The 26,724-nt window shown below is 41.4% G+C and overlaps 1 protein-coding gene across 3 annotated transcripts in view; it reads right to left on the bottom strand.

Moving 5' to 3' along the window:
* Positions 1–26,724, bottom strand: part of FTO (FTO alpha-ketoglutarate dependent dioxygenase) — a 289,914-nt gene that overhangs the window by 204,513 nt on the left and 58,677 nt on the right. Inside the window, exon 8 of one of the 3 annotated variants that reach the window (XM_073659384.1) lies at positions 15,259–15,407. The exons of the other annotated variants lie outside the window; for them this stretch is intronic. Within the exon in view, the coding sequence (XP_073515485.1) occupies positions 15,345–15,407 (63 nt within the window). The 3' untranslated portion in view covers positions 15,259–15,344. Of the gene's footprint in view, positions 1–15,258; positions 15,408–26,724 lie in introns of those variants that run through there. 3 annotated transcript variants of the gene reach the window in all.

The raw sequence follows: 26,724 nt of genomic DNA, 5'->3' as shown, positions 1-26,724 counted from the left end.
AACTACATACATATTCTAGAATACCCGATGGGTTAGAATCGGGCCATCATCTATTAACTCTATGAAAGACAAGTGCAGCAATACCTTAACATGTCCAGTCAATTCTTCTGTAACTGAGAAATCAGTGTTTGAATTGATATGCAAATGTGGCTGAAGAGTTATGGTAGATCTGAAGCCTCTGTCACTCCAGCTCTATTCTCCGCCTCCTCCTGCTTGACTGAGAATTTTTTTTGCCTGATGTCACACAGCATATAGGTTCTCAGTCAAGAAGGAGGCGAACATGGGAGGGTAATACACTGTGTTCAGAATTACTAGGCAAATGAGTATTTTGATCACATGATACTTTTTATACATGTTGTCCTACTCCAAGCTGCATAGGCTTGAGAGCCAACTACCAATTAAGTAAATCTGGTGATGTGCTTCTCTGTAATGAGGAGGGGTGTTGACTAATGACATCAACACCCTATATAAGGTGTGCCTAATTATTAGGCAACTTCCTTTCCTTTGGGAAAATGGGTCAGAAGAGAGATTTGACGGGCTCTGAAAAGTCCAAAATTGTGAGATGTCTTGCAGAGGGATGCAGCAGTCTTGAAATTTCCAAACTTTTGAAGCGTGATCATCGATCAATCAAGCATTTCATGGCAAATAGCCAACAGGGTCGCAAGAAGCTTGTTGGCCCAAAAAGGCGCAAAATAACTGCCCATGAATTGAGGAAAATCAAGCGTGAAGCTGCCAAGATGCCATTCGCCACCAGTTTTGCCATATTTCAGAGCTGCAACGTTACTGGAGTATCAAAAAGCACAAGGTGTGCGATACTCAGGGACATGGCTAAGGTAAGGAAGGCTGAAAAATGACCACCTTTGAACAAGAAACATAAGATAAAACGTCAAGAATGGGCCAAGAAGTATCTTAAGACTGATTTTTCAAAGGTTTTATGGACTGATGAAATGAGAGTGACTCTTGATGGGTCAGATGGATGGGCCAGAGGCTGGATCTGTAAAGGGCAGAGAGCTCCACTCCGACTCAGACGCCAGCAAGGTGGAGGTGAGGTACTGGTATGGGCTGGTATAATCAAAGATGAACTTGTGAACTTGTGGGACCTTTTCGGGTTGAGGATGGACTGAAGCTCAACTCCCAGACCTACTGCCAGTTTCTGGAAGACAACTTCTTCAAGCAGTGGTACAGGAAGAAGTGAGTATCGTTCAAGAAAAGCATGATTTTCATGCAGGACAATGCTCCATCACATGCAACCAACTACTCCACAGCGTGGCTGGCCAGTAAAGGTCTAAAAGAAGAAAAAATAATGACATGGCCCCCTTGTTCGCCTGATCTGAACCCCATAGAGAACCTGTGTTCCATCATAAAATGTGAGATCTACAGGGAGGGAAAACAGTACACCTCTCGGAACAGTGTCTGGGAGGCTGTGGTGGCTGCTGCACGCAATGTTGATCGAAAACAGATCAAGCAACTGACAGAATCTATGGATGGAAGGCTGTTGAGTGTCATCATAAAGAAAGGTGTCTATATTGATCACTATTTTTTTGGTTTTTGTTTTTGCATGTCAGAAATGTTTATTTCTAAATTTTGTGCACGGATATTGGTTTACCTGGTGAAATTAAACAAGTGAGATGGGATTATATTTGTTTTTTATTAAGTTGCCTAATAATTCGGGACAGTAATAGTTACCTGCACAAACAGATATCCTCCTAAGATAGCCAAATCTAAAAAAAACTCACTCCAACTTCCAAAAATATTAACCTTGGATATTTATAAGTCTTTTGGGTTGATTGAGAACATAGTTGTTGATCAATAATAAAAATAATCCTCTAAAATACAACTTGCCTAACAATACTGCACACAGTGTAGAGCTGGATTGACGGAGGCTTCAGATCTATCTGCATATAAATTCAAAGGCTGATTTCTCACTAATGGAGAAACGGACTGGCCATGTAGAGGTATTGCTGAACGCATCTTTAAAGCGCTACATGTACATATAAAATAGTTGGGGGGTGAAAATCTTTCTAAAAGATTCCCTTTAAAAATAATCCATTAATTTCCATCAGAAACTAGTCACCATCTATATGAAATATCAAAATATTCTGCACATTTTAGCTTGAATGGCAGAATTAAAAAAAAACAAAAAACATTGCATACCGAATCTATGTACATATGGAAACTTGTTCATAGTGTGATGAGATGAGGCTCGCAATGTTGACCTTAAAGAGGATGTCTCATCTTATTTAATTTTCGTAAAATAGCAAAGTGCTTGTAAAAACAAACGATTTTGCAATTTATCCCTTATTAAAAATCCTTTCTGTTCTTAAGAACAGGAATATATATGTACAATACATTAAAAATACTGTATTGTACAGTTGGCTGCCAAGGTTACCAGCCACCCCAGAGGCAAACTGTTTGAGATCTGGTCAGCATCAGTGGTCCTGCGCTAGTGGTCCAATGATGCCAGAGGCAAAGATACCTCTGCTAGCAGCATTGGGTAGTGCACAGTTCAAACTGTCAATAATCAGGAGTGCACCGCCACTCAGGAAGCAGGAAACTACAAGGAAGAGGAGCGGTGCGCTTCTGAAGATTGAAAGAGACACAAACCTCAAGAGTTGTACCAAGGCTGCGACTTAGGTCAACATCATCTAAGTCTGTCTGGCATTATATGAAAAGACAGAAGTATTTTCACAAGCGACATCCACTGATGATCTGTGGTTAGTTATCCGAGATGTTTAGAACAACCTCTCTGCCAAGTTGCTTCAAAAACTGTGCGCGAGTGTACATAGAAGAATTAATCTATGCAAAGGGCGGTCACACCAAATACTGTTTTGATTTAAATTTCTCATTTATTCAATCACTTTGCATTTTGTTAATTGATAAAAATAAACGTAACACTGCTATTTTTTATAGCATTCTTACTTTGCCGCATTTTTTTACACCGGCCTAAAACGTTTGCACAATACTGTATATACATAATTTATATAAACACAGATAGAAAGATACATAGATAGATACAGTGGGTACGGAAAGTATTCAGACCCCTTTAAATTTGACATTCTTTGTTTCATTGCAGCCATTTGGTAAATTCTAAAAAGTTCATTTTTTTCTCATTATAGTACACTCTGCACCCCATCTTGACTGCAAAAAAACAGAAATGTAGACATTTTTGCAAATTTATTAAAAAAGAAAAACTGAAATATCACATGGTCATAAGTATTCCGACCCTTTGCTCAGTATTGAGTATAAGCCCCCATTTGAGCTAGTACAGCCATAAGTCTTCTTGGGAATGATGCAATAAGTTTTTCACACCTGGATTTGGGGATCCTCTGCCATTCTTCCTTGTAGATCCTCTCCAGTTCCGTCAGGTTGGATGGTGAACGTTGGTGGACAGCCATTTTCAAGTCTCTCCAGAGATGCTCAATTGTGTTTAGGTCAGGACTCTGACTGGGCCAGTTAAGAATGGTCACAGAGTTATTCTGAAGCCACTCCTTTGTTATTTTAGCTGTGTGCTTAGGGTCATTGTCTTGTTGAAAGGTGAACCTTCGGCCAAGTCCGAGGTCCAGATCACTCTGGAAGAGGTTTTCATCTAGGATATCTCTGTACTTGGCCGCATTCATGTTTCCTTCAATTGCAACCAGTCATCCTGTCCCTGCAGCTGAAAAACACCCCCATAGCATGATGCTGCCCCCACCATGTTTCGCTGTTGGGATTGTATTGGGCAGGTGATGAGCAGTGCCTGGTTTTCTCCACACATACAGCTTACAATTTTTCACCAAAAAGTTCTATCTTCATCTCATCAGACGAGAGAATCTTATTTCTTATAGTCTGGGAGTCCTTCATGTGTTTTTGAGCAAACTGTATGCGGGCTTTCATATGTCATGTCTTGCACTGAGGAGAGGTCTCCGTCGGGTCACTCTGCCATAAAGGCCCGACTGGTGGAGGGCTGCAGTGATACTGTAGTTGACTTTGTGGAACTTTCTCCCATCTCCCTACTGAATCTCTGGAGCTCAGCCACAGTGATCTTGGGGTTCATGTTTACCTCTCTCACCAAGGCTCTTCTCCCACGATTGCTCAGTTTGGCTGGACGGCCAGGTCTAGGAAGACTTCTGGTGGTCCCAAACTTCTTCCATTTAAGGATTATGGAGACCACTGTGCTCTTAGGAACCTTGAGTAATGCAGAAATTCTTTTGTAACCTTGGCCAGATCTGTGCCTTGCCACAATTCTGTCTCTGAGCTCCTTGGGCAGTTCCTTTGAGCTCATGATTCTCATTTGGTCTGACATGCACTGTGAGCTGTGAGGTCTTATATAGACAGGTGTGTGCCTTTCCAAATCAAGTCCTATCAGTTTAATTAAACACAGCTGGACTTCAATGAAGGAGTAGAACCATCTCAAGGAGGATCACAAGGAAATGGACAGCATGTGACTTAAATATGAGTGTCTGAGCAAAGGGTCTGAATACTTATGACCATGTGATATTTCAGTTTTTCTTTTTTAATAAATTTGCAAGCATTTCTACATTTGTTTCATTTCAGTCAAGATGGGGTGCAGAGTGTACTTTGATGAGAAAAAAAATGAACTTTTAAAATTTATGAAATGGCTGCAATGAAACAAAGAGTCAAAAATTTAAAGGGGTCTGAATACTTTCTGTACCCACTGTAGATAGATAGATAGATATAGATAGAGAGATAGACAGATTTCTGGCTAAACCCTCAAAATGAGAAACAAAATATCTTGCCTAACTGCAGGAACCATAATTACCTCTATATTATAATATATTTCCATTGATGATGTGTGAGAAAGGTTTCTTCTGTGATAAATATAGTTTTAATATTAAATAGTTCAGTTTTGACTTTACTAGTAGATAAATATCTATAACTGGAAATATAGCAGCAGATGGAAGTTTTTTGGGCTACAAACATGTCACAGAGTGTTACAAAGGGGCCAATAACTCCCCAGCTTAGATATAAAGGAATTATTGATGCCCTGTACAGTATATTCTCATGCATTTATTATTTTCACACACACAATATATTTTACAAAGTGTCTGGTAATGTTCATGGTAAATGTACAAGTCTCTTGAGAAACAGAGAGAGATCAAAGAAAGATACAGCACAGAAAGAGAACTTATGTTTTCTAAAACACAACAGCCTTCAACTTTGTAGTAGGAAATATAGAAGAAAACAAATAGAAATAAATATTATACATACACACATACAGCGGGTGAAATAAGTAATTAACACATCACCAATTTTCCAAGTAAATATATTTCTAAAAGTGCTATTGACATGAAATTCCCACTGGATGTCAGTAACAACCCATCCAATCCACATAGGCAAAGAAAACAAACAACGGATGTCCATAAATTCACTTACGTGTAATAATGAGAAATGACACAGGTATAATGTATTGAACACGCTTACTGAAATGTATTTATTACTTCATACAAAAACCGTTGGTGGTGATAACAGCTCCAAGATGCCTCCTGTATGGAGAAACTAGTCGCATGCATTGCTCAGGTGTGATTTTGGCCCATTCTTCCACACAAACACTCTTCACATCCTGAAGGTCCTGTCAGCTCCTTCTATGAACGCCGAGCTTTAGTTCCTGCCATATATTTCCTATTGGATTCAGGTCAGGTTATTGGCTGGGCCATTCTAGCAGCTGTATTTTCTTTCTCTGAAAACAATTGAGAGTTTCCTTGGCTGTGTGTTTGGGATCATTGTCTTGCTGAAATGTTTACCTTCGATTCATCTTCATCACCATGGTAGATGGCAGCAGATTTTATCAAGAATATCTCGGTACACTTGTACATTTATTGTTCATTAAATTATATGAAGTTTGCCAGTGCCGTATATTGAAAAACAGCCCCAAACCATGATGTTCCCACCATCAAACTTTACTGTTGGTATGGTGTTTTTGGGGTGATGTGTAGGGTCTTTTAGCCTCCAAACATGGTGTGTATTATGGCATCCAAAAAGTTCAAATTTGGTCTCATCTGACCACACTGTATTCTCCCAGTATTTCACAGGCTTCTCCAAATGGTGTTGAGAAAACTTTAATCACCCTTGAACATGCTTTTTGTTCAGCAATGGAGTCTTGTGTGGTAGACGTGCATACAGGCCATGAAGGTTGAGTACATTACTTATTGTTTTCTTTGAAAGAATTGTGCCTGCTGATTCCAGGTCTTTCTGTAGCTCTCCACAGGTGTTCCTTGGCTCTTGGACAACTCGTGTGGTAATTCTTTTAACTCCTCTGTCTAAAATCTTGGGGATAGCACCTGGTCGTGGCCAGTTTATGGTGAAACTATGTTCTTCTCACTTCTGGATTATGGCCCCAACAGTGCTCACTGGACCCTTCAGTAGTTTAGAAATTCTTCTGTAATCAATGCCATCAGTAAGTTTTGCAATAATAAGGTTGTGAAGGTCTTGAGACAGCTCACTGGTTTATGTGTCATGAGATGTTTGCTTGGCACCTTGGTAATGAGACACATTTTTATAGGCCATCAGTTGAACCAGCTAATAGTATTTTTCACTAAGTGACAGGATTGATTTCTAATTACTGATAGATTTCAGCTGGTGTCATGACTTTCCATGGCTTTTTGCACCTCTCTTTCTTCATGTGTTCAATACTTTTTCCCTGTGTCATTTCCAATCATTATGGTTTGATTTCTTTGCCTGTGTGGATTGGATGGGTTGTTACCGACATCTGGTGAGAATTTCATGTCAATAGCACCACTAGAAATATATTTACTTAGAAAATTGGTGACGTATTCAATACTTATTTTACACGCCGTAGATATATATGTACACATATACACACACATATATACAGGTGCATCTCACTAAATTAGAATATCATCTAAAAGTTAATTTACTTCAGCTCTTCAATACAAAAAGTGAAACTCATATATTATATAGAGTCATTACAAACAGAGTGATCTATTTCAAGTGTTTATTTCTGTTAATGTTGATGATTATGGCTTACAGCCAATGAAAACACAAAAGTCATTATCTCAGTAAGTTAGAATAATTAACAAAAAACACCTGCAAAGGCTTCCCAAGCATTTAAAAGGTCCCTTAGTCTGTTTCAGTAGGCTCCACAATCATGGGGAAGACTGCTGACTTGACAGATGTCCAGAAGGTAGTCATTGAGAGCAAGTAGAGTAAGTAAATGCAAAGTAAATTTTGCATTTCATTTGGAAATCAAGGTCCCAGAGTCTGGAGGAAGAGTGGAGAGGCACATAATCCATGCTGCTTGAGGTCTAGTGTGAAGTTTCCACAATCAGTGATGGTTTGGGGAGCCATGTCATCTGCTGGTGTAGGTCCACTGTGTTTTATCAAGACCAAAGTCAGCGCAGCCGTCTACCAGGAAATTTTAGAGCACTTCATGCTTCCCTCTGCCGACAAGCTTTTTGGAGATGGAAATTTCATTCTCCAGCAGGACTTGGCCTCTGTCCACACTGCCAAAAGTACCAATACCTGTTTACACACAACAGTATCACTGTGCTTGATTGGCCAGCAAACTCGCCTGACCTTAACCCCATAGAGAATCTATAGGGTATTGTCAAGAGGAAGATGAGAGACACCTTTACCCAACAATGCAGACGAGCTGAAGGCTGCTATCAAAGCAACCTGGGCTTCCATAACACCTCAGCAGTGCCACAGGCTGATCGCCTCCATGCCACGCCGCATTGATGCAGTAACTGATGCAAAAGGAGCCCTAACCAAGTATTGAGTGCATTTACTGAACATACATTTCAGTAGGCCAACATTTCAGATTTTAAAAACATTTTTCAAGCTGGTGTCATAAAGTATTCTAATTTACTGAGATAATGACTTTTGTGTTTTCATTGGCTGTAAGCCATAATCATCAACATTAACAGAAATAAACACTTGAAATAGATCACTCTGTTTGTAATGACTATATAATACATGAGTTTCACTTTTTGTATTCAAGAACTGAAATAAATTAACTTTTTGATGATATTTTAATTTAGTGAGATGCACCTGTATATTCAGTTGATCACACACATCATTCTGATCACAGTCATTTAACCCTTAAAGGGATTGTCCGTCCTTAGGGTACACGTTCGTAGTCACTCTGTGTGACTACAGACTTATGAATCCTCACAGCACGCACAATTCACACTGAGGATTCTTTGGCCCCGGCGCCAGCAGCGTGACCACAATGTTATTGTATGTTATGTGCATACATGTGGTCACATGCCAACTAGACATGTGTAGCCTCACTCAATGCAAGTGAAGTGAGTGAGGCCAGACACGTCTAGTCGGAATGTGGCTGGAAGTATGTAACTCGCATACGTGCAGTCATATGACGACCCATTCCCGCTGCTGACACCGGAGAATCCTCACAGCACGTGCGATGTGTGAATTCTTGTATCTCAAGGATGGACAACCCCTTTAAAGCTTTCTGACATTTGCCCCATGGTAAAGTTACACACCTGTATGGGTTCCTATGCTATCTCCACCCTTTTCTGCCCCTATAAAACCAGAGCTGTGGGAAGGTGTATGTAAATGATTGGTTTAGTTTGACCAGTTATCCTGTTCTGACAGTGTCCCTTTAAAGAGGTTGTCCTTCTCTATTCTGTCAAAGTTAAAGTCTGCTGTTATGGAGTACAAAAGGCTGCAGCCAAACAGTGGCCGCTGATTGGCTGCAGAGTTTATGTGACATAACAGTGTCAGGTGGCTGCCGGGACACAGCTCGGCCATCAGTGGGGCGGTGCAGATTTAAGAGGTAAGTATGCATTTTTTGTTGTTGTGTAGGCTGGTGTTACTAAGGAGGGGTTATCCAATTGTGGACTACCCCTTTAAATGCAGCTTGGTCATGTAAGTCATTGCTGGTGATGAGAGTGCAAACTTTTCCTAACTTCTGTCTGTTTGCGCATGGGGATCTGTGCTGCATTGATATTGTATCTCCTGACCTTGTGCCTGCCTAGCCCCTGGCTTAGTGTGCCTGGCAGTTGTAGCCAGGTCCTAGCCCCCGGCTTAGTGTGCCTGGCAGTTGTAGCCAGGTCCTAGCCCCCGGCTTAGTGTGCCTGGCAGTTGTAGCCAGGTCCTAGCCCCAGGCTTAGTGTGCCTGGCAGTTGTACCCAGGTCCTAGCCCCCAGCTTAGTGTGCCTGGCAGTTGTAGCCAGGTCCTAGCCCCCGGCATGCTCCTGTTGGCTATCTCCAGCATACCCAAAGACAATGAATAGAGCAGAGACGTGCATGCTTGACCACCCATCTTTTCACAGGGGGCGCTCACCACCGGGATCACCCAGCAATCAGCAAGTTATCACTTAAAGCACCTTACTGATCCAAATTGTAAAAGAGCATTTTTATCACTGAGGGTTATTCAAGATGTCTGACTAGCAGATACCATTAACCCTACCCTGTATAGCTGTCATTTCTTGAAAAGTTTCAGTTTTAAGGTTGAAAATAGACATAAGTCCATCATGTTCAACTTATAACCTAATTTGTTGATCCACAGAAGGCAAAAACCATGAGGCAGATGCTAATTGCTCCATATTAGGGGAAAAAATCCTTCTTGACTCCAAATACGACAGACTAGTTCTCTGCATCAACGTCCCATCACAGAATCTAGTGCCCATAACCTGTAATATTATATTTTTCAAGAAAGGCATCCAGGCCCTCAAATTTTTTTAGTAAATCAATCACAATTTGTTGCGGCAGAAAGCTCCATAATCTTAATGCTCTTACACTAAAGAATTCATAATCTCACTGCTCTTACAGTAAAGAATCCATAGCCTCATTGCTCGTACAGTAAAGAATCCATAGCCTCACTGCTCTTACAGTAAAGAATCCATAGCCTCACTGCTCTTACAGTAAAGAATCCATAGCCTCACTGCTCGTACAGTAAAGAATCCATAGCCTCACTGCTCGTACAGTAAAGAATCCATAGCCTCACTGCTCTTACAGTAAAGAATCCATAGCCTCACTGCTCTTACAGTAAAGAATCCATAGCCTCACTGCTTGTACAGTATAGAATCCATAGACTCACTGCTTGTACAGTAAAGAATCCATAGACTCACTGCTCGTACAGTAAAGAATCCATAGCCTCATTGCTCGTACAGTAAAGAATCCATAGCCTCATTGCTCGTATAGTAAAGAATCCATAGTCTCACTGCTCTTACAGTAAAGAATCCATAGCCTCACTGCTCGTACAGTAAAGAATCCATAGCCTCACTGCTCGCACAGTAAAGAATCCATAGTCTCACTGCTCGTACAGTAAAGAATCCATAGCCTCACTGCTCGCACAGTAAAGAATCCATAGTCTCACTGCTCGTACAGTAAAGAATCCATAGCCTCACTGCTCGTACAGTAAAGAATCCATAGCCTCACTGCTCGCACAGTAAAGAATCCATAGCCTCACTGCTCGTACAGTAAAGAATCCATAGACTCACTGCTCGTACAGTAAAGAATCCATAGCCTCATTGCTCGTACAGTAAAGAATCCATAGCCTCATTGCTCGTATAGTAAAGAATCCATAGCCTCACTGCTCTTACAGTAAAGAATCCATAGCCTCACTGCTCTTACAGTAAAGAATCCATAGCCTCACTGCTCGTACAGTAAAGAATCCATAGCCTCACTGCTCGCACAGTAAAGAATCCATAGTCTCACTGCTCGTACAGTAAAGAATCCATAGCCTCACTGCTCGCACAGTAAAGAATCCATGGTCTCACTGCTCGTACAGTAAAGAATTGCAGTCTGTGATTATGAATAACTTTCTTTCCATAAGACGTAGAGGATGCCATCTTGTCACCGTTGTGAGCCTAGGTCTAAAAAGATCATTATACAGATCTCTGTAATGTCCCCTCGTATACTTGTAATAACCCCAAGTTTGATACCCTGTCTTGGTATTGCAGTCCACCCATTCCCTTAATAACCTTGATCGCTCTTCTCTGCCCCCGCAATGGTTTAGCTATGTACTTTTTATACACTGGAGCCAAAAATTGTACACAGTATTCTAAGTGTGGCTGCACTAGTGACTTCTATATAGGAAAAACTATGTTCTTATCATGAGCATTTGTGCCTCTTAATGTATCCCATTATTTTTTTTTTTAGCTTTGGCAGCAGCTGCCTGGCACTGGTAACTAAAGTGGAGTTTGATGTTTATCCATACGCCCAAGTCTTTTTCAGTACCAGTTTTACCATTTAGTAGATAACTATACATTTTATTTCCTCTGCCCAAGTGCATATCCCTACATTTATCTACGTTAAACTTCTTTTGCCATTTCTCAGCCCAATTTTCTTGCTTATTTAAAACCCTTTTTACTATCAAACTATCCTCCTCTATGATAATTACACTGCAGAGTTTAGTATCATATACAAATATTGACATTCTACTCTGTATGCTGTACGTCTCTACAATGTCATTAATAAATATGCTAAAATGAAGAGGACCCACTACTCACCCCTGTGCTACTCCACTGTTAACTATGACTCAAACGGAGTGTGTTCTGTTAATGATAACCCTCTGTTTCCTATCAGTGAACCAGTTGCATATTTTGCCCTAGTCCCTTTGTTGTAAAGTGGTATAAAAAACCAAACATTCAGGTTTTGCCAATATTGTTTGGGTTATTGTGTCGTAAAAAATTACTTCATTTTTCAGACTATAAAACGCACTTTTTTCCTCCAACATTTTGGAGGAAAGTGGGGGGTGCGTCTTATAGACCAGATGTGCCTTATAGTCCAGCTGTGGATGGGGGGAGGAGGGAGAGCGCCAGCGGCGGAGGAGCGGGTCACAGAGGCAGAAGCCGGCGGCTATAGCGATCACGTGTGTCCGCTATTAAAGAGAATGAATAGTGAATGTTCCCCGCGCCCATAGTCTCTCATAGTCTATGCACTGAAGCTGGCGCCTTGAGATAGGAGGGACAATGGGCGTGGGGAGCAGTGAATATTCATTCTCTTTAATAGCGGGCACACTGTTAGCCGCAGCCGACGGCTCGTGCAGCTGCCGGGTGATCACGTGCGCCCGCTAATAAAGATAATGAATATTCACTGCTCCCCACTCTCATAGTCCCTCCGACCTCTATGCACTGAAGCTGGTGCCGAGAGGTGGGTGGGACTATGGGAGTGGAGAGCAGTGGATATTTATTCTCTTTAATAGAGGGTACACATATATACCAGGATGGGGGGCCATGTATACCTTGATGGGGACAAATATACCAGGATGGGGGTCACATATATACAGGATGGGGGATATTAGTACATAATTTGGGGGACATTACCCCTTTAAGTGTCAGTGGCAGATACCACCTCCCCATAGCAGTGCGTCATGACCACATTTTTGCTTCAATTTTTTTTTTCTATTTTCCTCCTCTAAAACCTAGGTGCGTCTTATAGTCTGAAAAATACGTTACCTAGAAAAGCAATTCTTCTTCATAGCGATAACCAAACTTGTATTTTTTTTATACTTTAGTGATTTAATAAAGTTGAGAACATTGTAGAAAAAATGTTTTTTTGAGTTATCATTTTCTGAGAATTTTAACTTTTTTATTTTTCCATTGATTGACTTGCATGAGTGCTTGTTTTTTTTTTTTTTTTTTTTTTTTTTTTACAGTCGATCTGTAATTTTAATTAATAACATTTTGGGGTACAATGCTTTTTATTGCTGGCATTTTGACTTTAGGTGATCGCTTGTACACTGTGATCACATCACGCGTGGAGCTGATGACAGCTGGCATTTTGAAGCCATGTAAATGCTGTTGTGATGCTTGACAGTGACTTTTAAGAGTTTTAAGGCACTGATCGCATCAATTCCTCTTGGGTACCAGTTAAATATTATACTGGCATGAGATGGAGGTAACTTGCTAATTGCATTGGGTTCGACCACTGGGATCCTCAATGATCCTGAGTATAGGGCTTCAGAAACCCCAAGAACAGAGCTCTAATGAGCCTCGTATTAAAAGGACTGGAGGTCCCCAAGCTTTACCTCTTCTCCATTCATGGTACACAGGATTTTAATTTTTTTATTTTTCTTAAGGCCTTCGGCTTGATCTCGAACCATGGTGACTTGATGGTTGAACGATCTACCGGCCTAAATAGGTCCACCAGGGTCTTCTCTGACATTATCTCAACTGTTATCTCGCTAGCATCTAGCCATCAGGATGCTGGTCTTCCTCTTCGTCTTGTTCCTTCTATTGTCCGACCATGATGTCCTTCTTCAGTGATTGCAATCTTTGTTTGATGTATCCAAAATAGGCAAGTTGTAGCTTGGTGATCCTTGCTTTGAGTGACATGTCTGGCTTGATTTGTTCCAAAATTGATATATTTGTTCTTCTTGCCATCCATGGTATTGATAACATCCTTCTCCAGCACCACATTACGAAGGCATAGATTCATCTTGTTTCATTATCGTTCAGGTTTCTCATCCGTGTGTTACCACAGAAAAGATAAAACTACAGTACAGACCAAAAGTTTGGACACACCTTCTCATTTAAAGAATTTTCTGTATTTTCATGACTTTGAAAATTGTACATTCACACAGAAGGCATCAAAACTATGAATTAACACATGTGGAATTATATACTTAACAAAAAAGTGTGAAACAACTGAAAATATGTCTTATATTCTAGGTTCTTCAAAGTAGCCACCTTTTGCTTTGATGACTGCTTTGCACACTCTTGGCATTCTCTTGATGAGCTTTTCACTTCACAGGTGTGCCCTTGTCAGGTTTAATAAGTGGAATATCTTGCCTTATAAATGGGATTGGGACCATCAGTTGTGTTGTGCAGAAGTCTGGTGGAAACACAGCTGATAGTCCTACTGAATAGACTGTTAGAATTTGTATTATGGCAAGAAAAAAGCAGCTAAGTAAAGAAAAACGAGTGGCCATCATTACTTTTAAGAAATGAAGGTCAGTCAGTCCGAAAAATTGGGCAAACTTTGAAAGTGTCCCCAAGTGCAGTTGCAAAAACCATCAAGCACTACAAAGAAACTGGCTCACATGAGGACCGCCCCAGGAAAGGAAGACCAAGAGTCACCTCTGCTTCTGAGGATAAGCTTATCTGAGTCACCAGCCTCAGAAATCGCAGGTTAACAGCAGCTCAGATTAGAGACCAGGTCAATGCCACACAGAGTTCTAGCAGCAGACACATCTCTACAACAACTGTTAAGAGGAGACTTTGGGCAGCAGGCCTTCATGGTAAAATAGCTGTAGGAAACCACTGCTAAGGACAGGCAACAAGCAGAAGAGACTTGTTTGGGCTAAAGAACACAAGGAATGGACATTAGACCAGTGGAAATCTGTGCTTTGGTCTGATGAGTCCAAATTTGAGATCTTTGGTTCCAACCACCGTGTCTTTGTGCGACGCAGAAGAGGTGAACGCATGGACTCTACATGCCTGGTTCCCACCGTGAAGCATGGAGGAGGAGGTGTGATGGTGTGGGGGTGCTTTGCTGGTGACACTGTTGGGGATTTATTCAAAATTAAAGGCATATTGAACCAGCATGGCTACCACAGCATCTAGCAGCGGCATGCTATTCCATCCGTTTTGCGTTTAGTTGGACCATCATTTATGACAATGACCCCAAACACACCTCCAGGCTGTGTAAGGGCTATTTGACCAAGAAGGAGAGTGATGGGGTGCTAAGCCAGATGACCTGGCCTCCACAGTCACCAGACCTGAACCCAATCGAGATGGTTTGGGGTGAGCTGGACGACAAAGTGAAGGCAAAAGGGCCAACAAGTGCTAAGCATCTCTGGGAACTCCTTCAAGATTGTTGGAAGACTACCTCTTGAAGCTCATCAAGAGTATGCCAAGAGTGTGCAAAGCAGTCATCAAAGCAAAAGGTGGCTACTTTGAAGAACCTAGAATATAAGACATACTGTATTTTCAGTTGTGTCACGCTTTTTTGTTAAGTATATAATTCCGCATGTGTTAATTCAGTTTTGATGCCTTTAGTGTGAATGTACAATTTTCATAGACATGAAAATACAGAAAAATCTTTAAATGAGGTGTGTCCAAAATTTTGGTCTGTACTGCATGTACGAGCCATGTCTTTGTCGCCAATGAAATGTTCCTCGATTTGAAGACCTTGTCCAGTGACTTCATTGTTGATTTGCCCATAGCTATTCTATTGAACTTCGTCGTTGCTGCATCTTGAGTGATCATCGACTCGAGTAGGTTGAAGTCCTTTACAATTTCCAGTTCCTCAAAGTCCACTCAAATGTGTCCCGGTTGTTCTTGGCAGTAGTCAATATTTTTGTCTTCTTTGAGTTGAGTAGCAGTCTCATGTTGGAGCTTTCTAGCTTGACACTTTGTAATAAGTTCTTCAATCCATCTACACTTCTTGCTATCAATGTTGTATCATCTGCATTTTTAAAATTGTTGATGATTCGTCCAGACATTTTTTTTTCTTCTTTTTCGGCAAGTCCAGCCTTCCTAAAAGCCAAAATATAGCACTCTTACAGCCATTTCTGCCAGTTCTAGGTCACATATAGAATAACTTGAGATTTTGAGAAAACCCCCTTTCATGTTTTGAATGACATTGAAAGGAATTGTTAAAGACTGTAGGATCATAGTCTTAACCATATCCACTAAAGGACCACTTACATGTGTCACTGATCAACCACAAACGTTCATAAGATTGTTGCTCATGTAAACGACTATGTAAAAAAGTCATCGGCGGGATGATTGTATGAACTAGCAGGAAAAAAATTATCGTCTGTATCCAATGTCGGACTGGGATGCCAAGGGCCCACCAGTATACAACTCCACTTTTCAACTACATGCAAATGTAACATTATCCTCAATCACAAATTTATATAACAATGACCCGGGTAGATTGTTAAATGAATAAGATGCCGCCTTTGTCTGTACATAGTGATTCAAGTGTATTGTGCCAAGTACTGCTTATAAAAGTAGGTGGTGGCCCACCGGAGAATTTCCCTGTTCTCCTATCAGCCAGTCCATGTCTGTCTGTATCATATAGACCCATGTATCATCCCCATGCCCAGGGGGTGTGCAACAACATGTAAACTATATGGAGACTGAATGGTCATATTAACAATCTTTCTGTTCCCATACAGTTTGTGTTAGTCTGGGCCATTAATGGATGGTGGGTCGGCTCATGGGTAATTGATTGGCACTTGTTTATAGACAGAAATCTGCTTGTATAAAGGCACCTTTAGTCTGGTATATTTTTTGATACTGTGCCAATAGGATATCTTGCTAAACCCATATTGAATGCAGAACCCCTTAGAGAAAGGTTGCACACGGTGATGGATCTATACAACTCTGGTAAAGGGAACAATCCTAAAAACACATCTAGGTAAAATAAAAACAGTCATTTTTGCACAGCAGACTAAATTGTCCTTTGTCTGTATTGGAAAAGCAGACAGCGCATAAGTGCCTGACATCACTAGAGATAGAAGCTTTTCATCTGCATCTCTACCCAGAAGCCCGTGCTTGAATCGTGCCTTTTAAATGAACACTCTTTGAATTGACTTTATCTTGATCTAAAACCCCGAAAGGCCCACAAATCATGGACTTTTTAAAACAAAATACATACATTTTAATAGGGTTTTTATTCTTTTCGACTGGGAGTGGTAATGTCAACGAGGTAGACTTAGATTTCATGGATTTTTGGGGATGGAAACGAAAAATTACATATATATTTTTTTATCAAAATGTCTTTTAAATGAAAAGGTTTAACATTTACATTACAAGGGGGACTTCTGGCAAAAACACCTCCAGGGACAGGCAGAGAAGAAATAAGCAGGCTGATAAAAGTATCCATAATATCCAGGGTGGAAAAGATGGCTGCAATATAAAAGGGGTTTCCTAGACGAGGTTAATAAATATTTAATAACATAAGGAAAACTACACTCGGTAAACTAACACGGCATTCAGTCACACAAATAAATACGAAAGCTACAGGAACTGATGAAGTTTATAGCGTCTTATACTGTATGTTACAAAGTCCATTAGGATATATCCATGTGCTAGAGCTGAGTAAGCTGAACTGATCGGGCACCATATTCCGAGGGACACCTATTGTGTATATATACATATACATACATACACACACATGAACACATATATATATATATATATATATATATATATATATATATATATATATACACACACACACACACACATATATATGTATATATATATATGTATATATATATATATATATATACACACACACACACACACACATATATATATGTATATATATATATATATATATATATTTATTTATCTAGTTTTTGCAAGTATTCCCACCTACAAAGAATGGAGAGGTCTGTAATTTTTATCATAGGTACAATTCAACTGTGAGAGACAGAATCTAAAACTAAAAACCAGAAAATCACATTGTATGATATTTAAATAATTAAATTGCATTTTATTGCATGCAATTGGTATTTCATCACCTACCACCCAGCAAGAATTCTGGCTCTCACAGACCTGTTAGTTTTTCCTTTAAGAAGCCCTCCTACTCTGCACTCATTACCAGTATTAATTGCACCGGTTTGAACTCGTTACTTGTATAAAAGACACCTGTCTACATACTCAATCACACTCCAACCTCTCCACCAAGACCAAAGAGCTGTCTAAGAACACCAGGGTCAAAATTGTAGACCTGCACAAGGCTGGGATGGGCTACACGACAATATGCAAGCATATTGGTGAGAAGGCAACAACTGTTGGTGCAATTATTAGAAAATGGAAGAAACACAAGATGACTGTCAATCTTTCTCAGTCTGGGGCTCCATGCAAGATCTCGCCTTATGGGGTAAGGATAATTCTGACAGAGGTCAGGAATCAGTCTAGAACTACACGGGAGGACCTGGTCAATGACCTGTAGAGAGCTGGGACCATAGGCTCAAACATTACTGTTAATAACACACCACCCAGTCATGGATTAAAATCCAGCAGGGCATACAAGGTCCCCCTGCTCACGCCAGCACATGTCCAGGCCCATTTGAAGTTTGCCAATGACCATCTGGATGATCCAGAGGAGGCATGGGAGAAGGTCATGTGGTCAGATGAGACCAAAATAGAAATTTTTGGTATCAACTCCACTCACAGTGTTTAAAGGAAGAAGAAGGAGGAGTACAACCCCAAGAACACAGTCCCAACAGTGAAGCATGATGGGGAAAATATCATACTTTGGCAGTGCTTTTCTGCAAAGGGGACAGGACGACTGCACCGAATTGAAGAGAGGATGGATGGGGTCATATATCGCGAGATTTAGACCAACAACATCCTACCCTCAGTAAGAGCATTGAAGGTGGGTCGTGGCTGGGTCTTCTATGACATGACATGGCATGGCATGTCATGACAATGACCCGAAACACACAGCCAGGGCAACTAAGGAGTGGCTCCGTAAGAAGCATTTGAAGGTCCTGGGGTGGCCTAGCCAGTCTCCAGACTTGAACCCAATAGAAAATCTTCGGAGGGAGATGAATCTCAATGTTGCCTAGCGACAGTCCCGAAACCTGAACGATCTGGAGAGATCTGTATGGAGGAGTGGGCCAAAATCCCTGCTGCAGTGTGGAGTGCAAACTTGTTCAAGAACTACAGCAAACATCTGAACTCTGTAATTGCAAACAAAGGTTTCTGTACCAAATATTAAGTTATGTTCTTCTATTGTATCAAATACTTATTTCATGCAATAAAATGCAAATTAATTATGTAAAAATCATACAATGTGATTTTCTGGATTTTATTTTTAGATTCTGTCTCTCCCAGGTGAAGTGCACCTACAGTGGTGGCCAAAAGTATTGCCACCCCTGCAATTCTGTCAGATAATGCTCAGTTTCTTCCTGAAAATGATTGCAATCACAAATTCTTTGGTATTATTATCTTCATTTAATTTGTCTTCAATGAAAAAGCACAAAAAGAATTGTCCTAAAGCCAAATTGGATACAATTCCACACCAAACCTAAAAAAGGGGGTGGACAAAAGTATTGGCACTGTTTGAAAAATCATGTGATGCTTCTCTAATTCGTGTAATTAACAGCACCTGTAACTTACCTGTGGCCCCTAACAGGTGTTGGCAATAACTAAATCACACTTGCAGCCAGTTAACATGGATTAAAGTTGACTCAACCTCTGTCCTGTGTCCTTGTGTGTACCACATTGAGTATGGAGAAAAGAAAGAAGACCAAAGAACTGTCTGAGGACTTGAGAAACCAAATTGTGAGGAAGCATGAGCAATCTCAAGGCTACAAGTCCATCTCCAAAGACCTGAATGTTCCTGTGTCTTCCGTGCGCAGTGTCATCAAGAAGTTTAAAGCCCATGGCACTGTGGCTAACCTCCCTAGATGTGGACGGAAAAGAAAAATTGACGAGAGATTTCAACGCAAGATTGTGCGGATGGTGGATAAAGAACCTCGACTAACATCCAAACAAGTTCAAGCTGCCCTGCAGTCCGAGGGTACAACAGTGTCAACCCGTACTATCCGTCGGCGTCTGAATGAAAAGGGACTGTATGGTAGGATACCCAGGAAGACCCCACTTCTTACCCCGAGACATAAAAAAGCCAGGCTGAAGTTTGCCAAAACTTACCTGAGAAAGCCTAAAACGTTTCGGAAGAATGTTCTCTGGTCAGATGAGACAAAAGTAGAGCTTTTTGGGAAAAAGCATCAACATAGAGTGTACAGGAAAAAAAAGAGGCATTCAAAGAAAAGAACACGGTCCCTACAGTCAAACATGGCAGAGGTTCCCTGATGTTTTGGGGTTGCTTTGCTGCCTCTGGCACTGGACTGCTTGACCGTGTGCATGGCATTTTGAAGTCTGAAGACTACCAACAAATTTTGCAGCATAATGTAGGGCCCAGTGTGAGAAAGCTGGGTCTCGCTCAGAGGTCATGGGTCTTCCAGCAGGACCATGACCCAAAACACACTTCCAAAAGCACTATAAAATGGTTTGAGAGAAAGCACTGGAGACTTCTAAGGTGGTCAGCAATGAGTCCAGACCTGAATCCCATAGAACAACCATGGAGAGATCTCAAAATGGCAATTTGGAGAAGGCACCCTTCAAATATCAGGGACCTGGAGCAGTTTGCCAAAGAAGAATGGTCTACAATTCCAGCAGAGCATTGTAAGAAACTCATTGATGGTTACCGGAAGCGGTTGTTCGCAGTTATTTTGGCTAAAGGTTGTGCAACCAAGTATTAGGCTGAGGGTGCCAATACTTTTGTCTGGCCCATTTTTGGAGTTTTGTGTGAAATGATCAATGATTTGATTTTTGCCTCATTCTCTTTTGTGTTTTTTCCTTGCAAGCAAATTAAATGAAGATAATAATACCAAAGAATTTGTGATTGCAATCATTTTCAGGAAGAAACTGAGTATTATCTGACAGAATTGCAGGGGTGCCAATACTTTTGGCCACCACTGTACAATAAAAATTACAGATCTCTCCATTCTTTGTAAATTTAAGCTGATCATTAGTAAGACAAGTTTGTGGTCAGTTTATTGTCAAGCAACTTTTCTAATAAATAGTGATTGTCCAAAGTGAAGAACCCCCTTTAGTTGCTTATTAAAGCTTGCAAGATATTGTGTGGTCTTATTGCCTAATCTGACAACAGGGTAAAAGTCCATCTTGATTATATACACTATACGCTATTTTTTTTGTCACCTTCCAAATATTCTTTGTACAATATGACTGACTAAACTATGTCAAAGGCTTCCCTATCCGCACCACAGGAGGTGGTCTGCCCCTCTTCACCACAGAGGGGTTTTACACTACTTTGATGACCTCACATTCACTTCAAGAGGAGCCGAGTTGCAGTACCCAGGAGCGGCCACTAACCAGTCAATTGAGCCGCGCTGTTCGAGCTCCATGCACCATTGACATCAGGCTGCTTCTGGACGTGATAACAGATGATCTATCAGGGTTCTCGGTGTTGGGACGTTACAGAATCGGATACTGGTGATCAGTATCATAGTGCATAATCCGTTTAAACAACAGTTTGGACAATTGTTACTCCAGATAATGCATTGTTGGCATTACTGGGCAGAATGTGCACAGGGCTTAAAAGTGTCTCGTCAGTACGTATGCAAATGTTGGGAACGATGGTTAAAGGGGTTGTCCGGCCTTGGGGTACAAGTTTGCAGTCTCTCTATATGATTGCAGATTTGTGAATTCTCACAGCGTGCACCAGGAACGGACAGTAAATGTGACTGCAAGTATGCAATTTGAATACTTCTGGACACATTCCGACTAGACACTTGCATTTGACCATGTCTAGTTGGCACATGACTGAAAATTGCATACTTGTGGTTTACGTTCCTGGCGCTGAAGAATCTTGACATCATGCAGTACATTGTATCCTATGTCTGAACAACCCTTTTAAAATTAGGGGAAGCTACATAGGGCCTAATATTTGCCTTGCAGTGGTGGCTGTAGAGAAAATGCTATATTACATGCAATAATGTAATGAACTCTGGGAGACCATCGCATAGTGACTATGGTATGAAGTAAATTATTTAAAGCCCACCAAACACACCATAGACGGGTTTGTCTGAAAGTCTAATGTGTATGGGGACCCCTAAACAATTGATTGTCTGATTTCGGACTGCAGATCTTTTAGTTTTCCGAGAGATAAGTCTCCTCTAGAGTCTGCCAGCGGCTCTTTCAGGGCTCCCAGAAGCTTGGTCAAGCGAGCGCTCCTCTTTTGAGAAGGATGGCTAAGATAGCAGCCCACCAAACGATTGACCAAATCATTGTCCAGCCGACAGCAATCGGGGGCTTTAGAATGTAAAGTAAACACAAAGAAAGCGCAGTATTACAACAAACCTAGCGAGGAATTATAATCACAGGCTGTCAGGCCACGTTCACAAATTGCAGTTTCACTTTTAATGCTTTCATATGTTTTGAATAACTTGCATTCAACAATAGTGGATCACCATTTCTTAGAACTTTGCATTGTGCCATCCTCCCAGAAATGTATGAATACAATGACATATGGTCATTACCATTCCCATTGTCAATATGACATGTCCTTACAGAGTCGGTTCGACAAAAGAAAAAAAAGAAAATAGACATAACCTCAGACAATACCTTTAATTATATATTGCCCATGTTATGCTCTGTTCACACTAGCAGCGTGGCTTCAACTTGTAACAGATTCATAACAACAATGCTAAATTAGTAATAATTATAGGCTGTCGAGCTTCCGGTATAAAAAACAGCAAGAATATGGCGTGACAATAACAATAATGAAAAGGCCAATGGAAACCAATAAACATTTATAGATAGTATATGGCGGTAAGACTGCAGAGGAATGAAAGGGTTGCAGTCATGGTATGTAGGATGGTCTTATTGGGTAAGGCTTAGTTCTCACCATGTTTCAGTCAATATAGAATGTCCACTCTATGATTAACGGCTTTGGCCAGAAACGCATCAGAATTGATCTACTCTGTTTTTAAATGCATGGATATCCCTACTTTTTTAATATGATGGAATAAAGACAAGAACTTTTTAAGCAATTCAAATTGCATGGATCCTTTTTCTTCCTTTTTCTCTTCCAATGTAAGTAACAGTCTGTCTATAACAATATCGGATTATTACAGTAACCCCAAGACGGAACTCCACTTTAGGCTATGTTCATGACGCACCCCCTTGGCCGTGTGTGCACGTGCGTGGGATACCCGGAGCCGGGTCTCTGGGGGTTGTAGTCTCCGTGGCGGCGACCCGGTCCCGTGGCTCAGGGTGGTCAAACCAGTGGCAGTCTTTATAGGGTTTTTGTGGTTTAATGTCCGACTACGCCACCCGTGGATTGCGGTCAGGGTGTACCGCCGCTGCAAGGCAGTCCGCTGAGGCTGGTGTGGTGTGCGCAGCTAAAGATGGGATAACTCCCCATGGGATGAGTATGGCCTCTGGGCAGGGAATGTAGATGATGGGAGTGATGGTGCACGGGCGTCCCAGTACTAGTAGTGCTGTATGCGGTGAGAAAGCAGGAACGACTCAGAGTCTTTGCAGTGCAGTTCAGGGTCTTTACTGATGATATTAAGGCAGACCCTCCCGGGAGTACTGGCTACCATAAGGGGCCTGGTCAGTCTGTGAGCAAGCAGGAGTTCCCCTGGCCAGGTGGAGTTGTAGGCCTCCCCGTCTATCTGCACTCTTCCTGGCTACCTTGCTGTAAGCGAGTGGAAGTAGCCCACATCCCTGGTGACTTGGGGCCTTCTGATAGCCTCCGCTCCTCGATGGCGGTGCTGGTCCCTTCCTTGTGACTGAGCCTCCGGGCTTCTATGGCCAGAGGACCTGAAATCCCCTGCCGGCTGGTTTCTGCTGCTGGACTTAGAGGTTTCCACAGCCTCGGACTCTGTTGTCCGGTCGTAGTCTCTTCAGCCAGGACGAGCAATATCTGCTTCCAGTCCCTGGCACTCAGCTCCTGCTCCTACAGAGCTCCTAGCTGTTTCTCGCCCTGTGTCTGGAACTTCACTCCAGGCTCTGACTAACTAACCCCGCCCCAGATCCAGTTTATATAGGGCAGGTTCCTCCCCTATCTGGCCTGGGACAGGAGGTGTTGCATGTTTAAGGGCTCCTGACCAGCTAACCTCCCACCTGCTCTCAGAAATAATATTTCTATTACTGTGGTAACCAGACCCCTGGGGTGCCACATTCACACGTGGCATTTTTTCAGGGTTTTTTTTTTTGCAGAAAAGAAGCCGCATTTTACAGTACCAGAAAAAGCTATTAATGTTTAGAAATCTCATGTACACAGAGTCGTGCAACCAGGATCTGATTCATGCTGACCGCTGTTTAGGCAGCATGATTCGACATTGATAAATGTAACGCAATGCACTACAGATGAGTAATCCTATTGCTGCCCAAACATTAAATGGGAGTGTACTCAGGACTATAGAACAGGAGAAGGACTTGGGTATTTTGGGTGTAAATAAGCGAAGCAGCAGTACTCAATGTCAAGCAGCAGCCGCAAAAGCAAACAAGATTTTAGGGTGTATAAAAAGAGAAATAAAATTCCGTGATCCCAACGTATTGTTACCCCTTTATAAATCTCGTAAGGCCACATCTTGAATATGGGTTTTAGTCTTGGGCCCCACATTTTAAAAAAAAGATATTGGGAAGTTACAGTCGGTTTAAAGGCGGGCAACTAGAATATTACATGGGATGGAGGCCTCACGTAAGATGAGAGGATAGAAAAGTTGGGCTTGTTTAGCTTAGAAAAAAAGACGTCTCGGAGGAAATCTCAATTATATTTATAAATACATATGTGGTCAACAAAGGACGAGCACAAACTTTGGATGCAATAAGACCTTAGAAAGGACCAGGGGGCATTGATTACATGTGGAAGAAAGGCGATTCCGGCAGATAAACAGGAAAGGGTTCTTTACAGTTAGACCAGTCAGACTCTGTAATGCCAGACCACACGAGGTAGTAATGGCCGACACTAGAACAGGGCATTGTGGGCTATAATCTAGCAATAGAGGATGTAGAACTGGTGGAGTAAGGCTGTACTTGAAGGACCCAAGTCTTTCTTCAACCTAACTGAAAACAACTGATTGGTCAGGGCACTGGGTGTTGAACACCCACTCATTGGATATTAATGACCCACCCTAATGATAGTCCATCAATATCATAGCAATGAAACACAACTTTAAAGGACGTTTACACCAACAGATTTCAAGTGCCTACTGAAATAAGTTGATCGGTTTTTGCTATGTAATCTGAAAGCAGCATAATGTAGAGACAGATCCTGATTCCAGCGATGTATCACTTACTGGGCTGCTTGCTGCAGTTTTGATAGAATCCCTGTTTTGTCAGCAATAAATCACTAGAGGACTAGTAAACCTGCTGCCATGTAGTCCTCTTGAGCTCAGCATAACCCCACCCCCACCACTGGCAGCTTTCTTACCTATGTACAGTGCTCACAGAAAGCAGCCAATCAGTGGTGTGGGCGCGGTTATACAGAGCTCAGCATTCAAAGAACTAGTAGATCTGCAGCAGAGAAAACTAGGATTTTATCAAAACTTCAGCAACTAGTAAAGTAAGTAATACATGGTTCTCTGACCCTAAATCATGCTTCTCTCAGATGGGGCAGCAAAAATCGTATATATGGGGATAGACTATCACTAATACAATTGTCCGGTCGCCATACACATATTGTGGGCAGCACATCCCCTGTTTACACTGAGCGTTGTGCTGCAGACAATCATTATTTTTTCAGCTGCAGAAAAGATGTGATCTGTTGACAACATTTGCATTTGTTTCGTTCGCTGACTGATCCCTGTCCAATGATCAGGAACACACTTTTTCCCAAATTGTACAAGAGCCCTCTGATATGTGCAGAACTGCATTATTACCCTAAAATAACTGTACCTTATCCATAGGCATAAATGGGCAAATGCATACAAAGAAGAGGTGACACATCAGTGTGACATCGGTGAGGCACATCGGTGAGGCACATCGGTGTGAGACATCGGTGAGGCGCATCGGTGTGAGACATCGGTGAGGCACATCGGTGTGAGGCACATCGGTGAGGCACATCGGTGAGGCACATCGGTGTGAGACATCGGTGAGGCACATCGGTGTGAGACATCGGTGAGGCACATCGGTGTAAGACATCGGTGAGGCACATCGGTGTGAGACATCGGTGAGGCACATCGGTGTGAGACATCGGTGAGGCACATCGGTGAGGCACATCGGTGTGAGACATCGGTGTGAGACATCGGTGTGAGACATCGGTGCGGCACATCGGTGAGGCACATCGTGATCCATTAACCCTATATGTATTGAACATTTTAGTCTATTGCACTTGTCCATACAGCTGTATACAAAAAAGTATACATTGCACAATATATGTTTTTTTTCTATTCTTTGGCTATACGCTCAACCGAGCTTTGATTTCTATGGCTTTATTAGCATATCATCCCCATTAACCCTCTCCATGCCCTCACATAACGCCGCTCCTGGGCTTTTTATTACAGCTGAAAAAGTAAACAAGAGCCGATTATATGATAATAGTCTGCAGCCGCGACTGATTTATTTCCACTTCTGAGAAGCATTTGTAATGCGGTATAGCATTTAATTTCTTTCCCTTTTAACCCGCAATGATTCTTTAATTAATAAAGTCCACACGTATAATAAATATTGCATCTTATTCTTCAATTACATAATTAACCCCTTGCTTTATCCCATATAAAAAGGTCTTTTTGGAATCAAACGATAGGTCCGAGGGTCACTTTATTTCAGGAGATGCCCCCCCGCCCCGAAGCGCTCGGTAAAAGCAATGTTGCTTTATGTTCTATTGATATTGAATTTGTTAACCCCCGCCATTGATTTTCTGTATTATACAATCCAATTGAAAGCAACAGAGATAATTCCCCGCAGTTAATGTTACGCTTTAATGCAGCGCTGTGGATCTAGACGGAAAAAGATAAAGAACGGACCCCCTTTTATAATATACAGAAGGGTGAGGACGCCCTCTGCTGGATCTTCATGTATCAAAACTTTCAAAATATTCATAAAACAAAAAAAAAAGACAAAAATACATAAATAAGTGAACAAATGAATAAAAGAGAAGAAACAATGTAGCGTCTCAATATAAATCATGAAGACATTGCCAGATATCTAAAGTGCAACTAAGGAAGAAAACTATTCAACGGGATTGAAAAAATATTTTAAAAATGTAAAAGGAGTTGTCTAGGACTTTCAATTGCTAACTTTACTTTTTTTTTTTCAGGGGACCCTGAATTGTTTAACCAGGCCCAGTGTGGTA

Source organism: Phyllobates terribilis, unplaced genomic scaffold (genome assembly GCF_046119375.1).
Source record: "Phyllobates terribilis strain yellow unplaced genomic scaffold, ASM4611937v1 Scaffold_13__5_contigs__length_258822181, whole genome shotgun sequence".
Classification (NCBI taxonomy): Eukaryota; Metazoa; Chordata; class Amphibia; order Anura; family Dendrobatidae; genus Phyllobates; species Phyllobates terribilis.
Note: the sequence above shows the minus strand (reverse complement) of the source record. Positions and strands in the feature narration are given on the sequence as shown.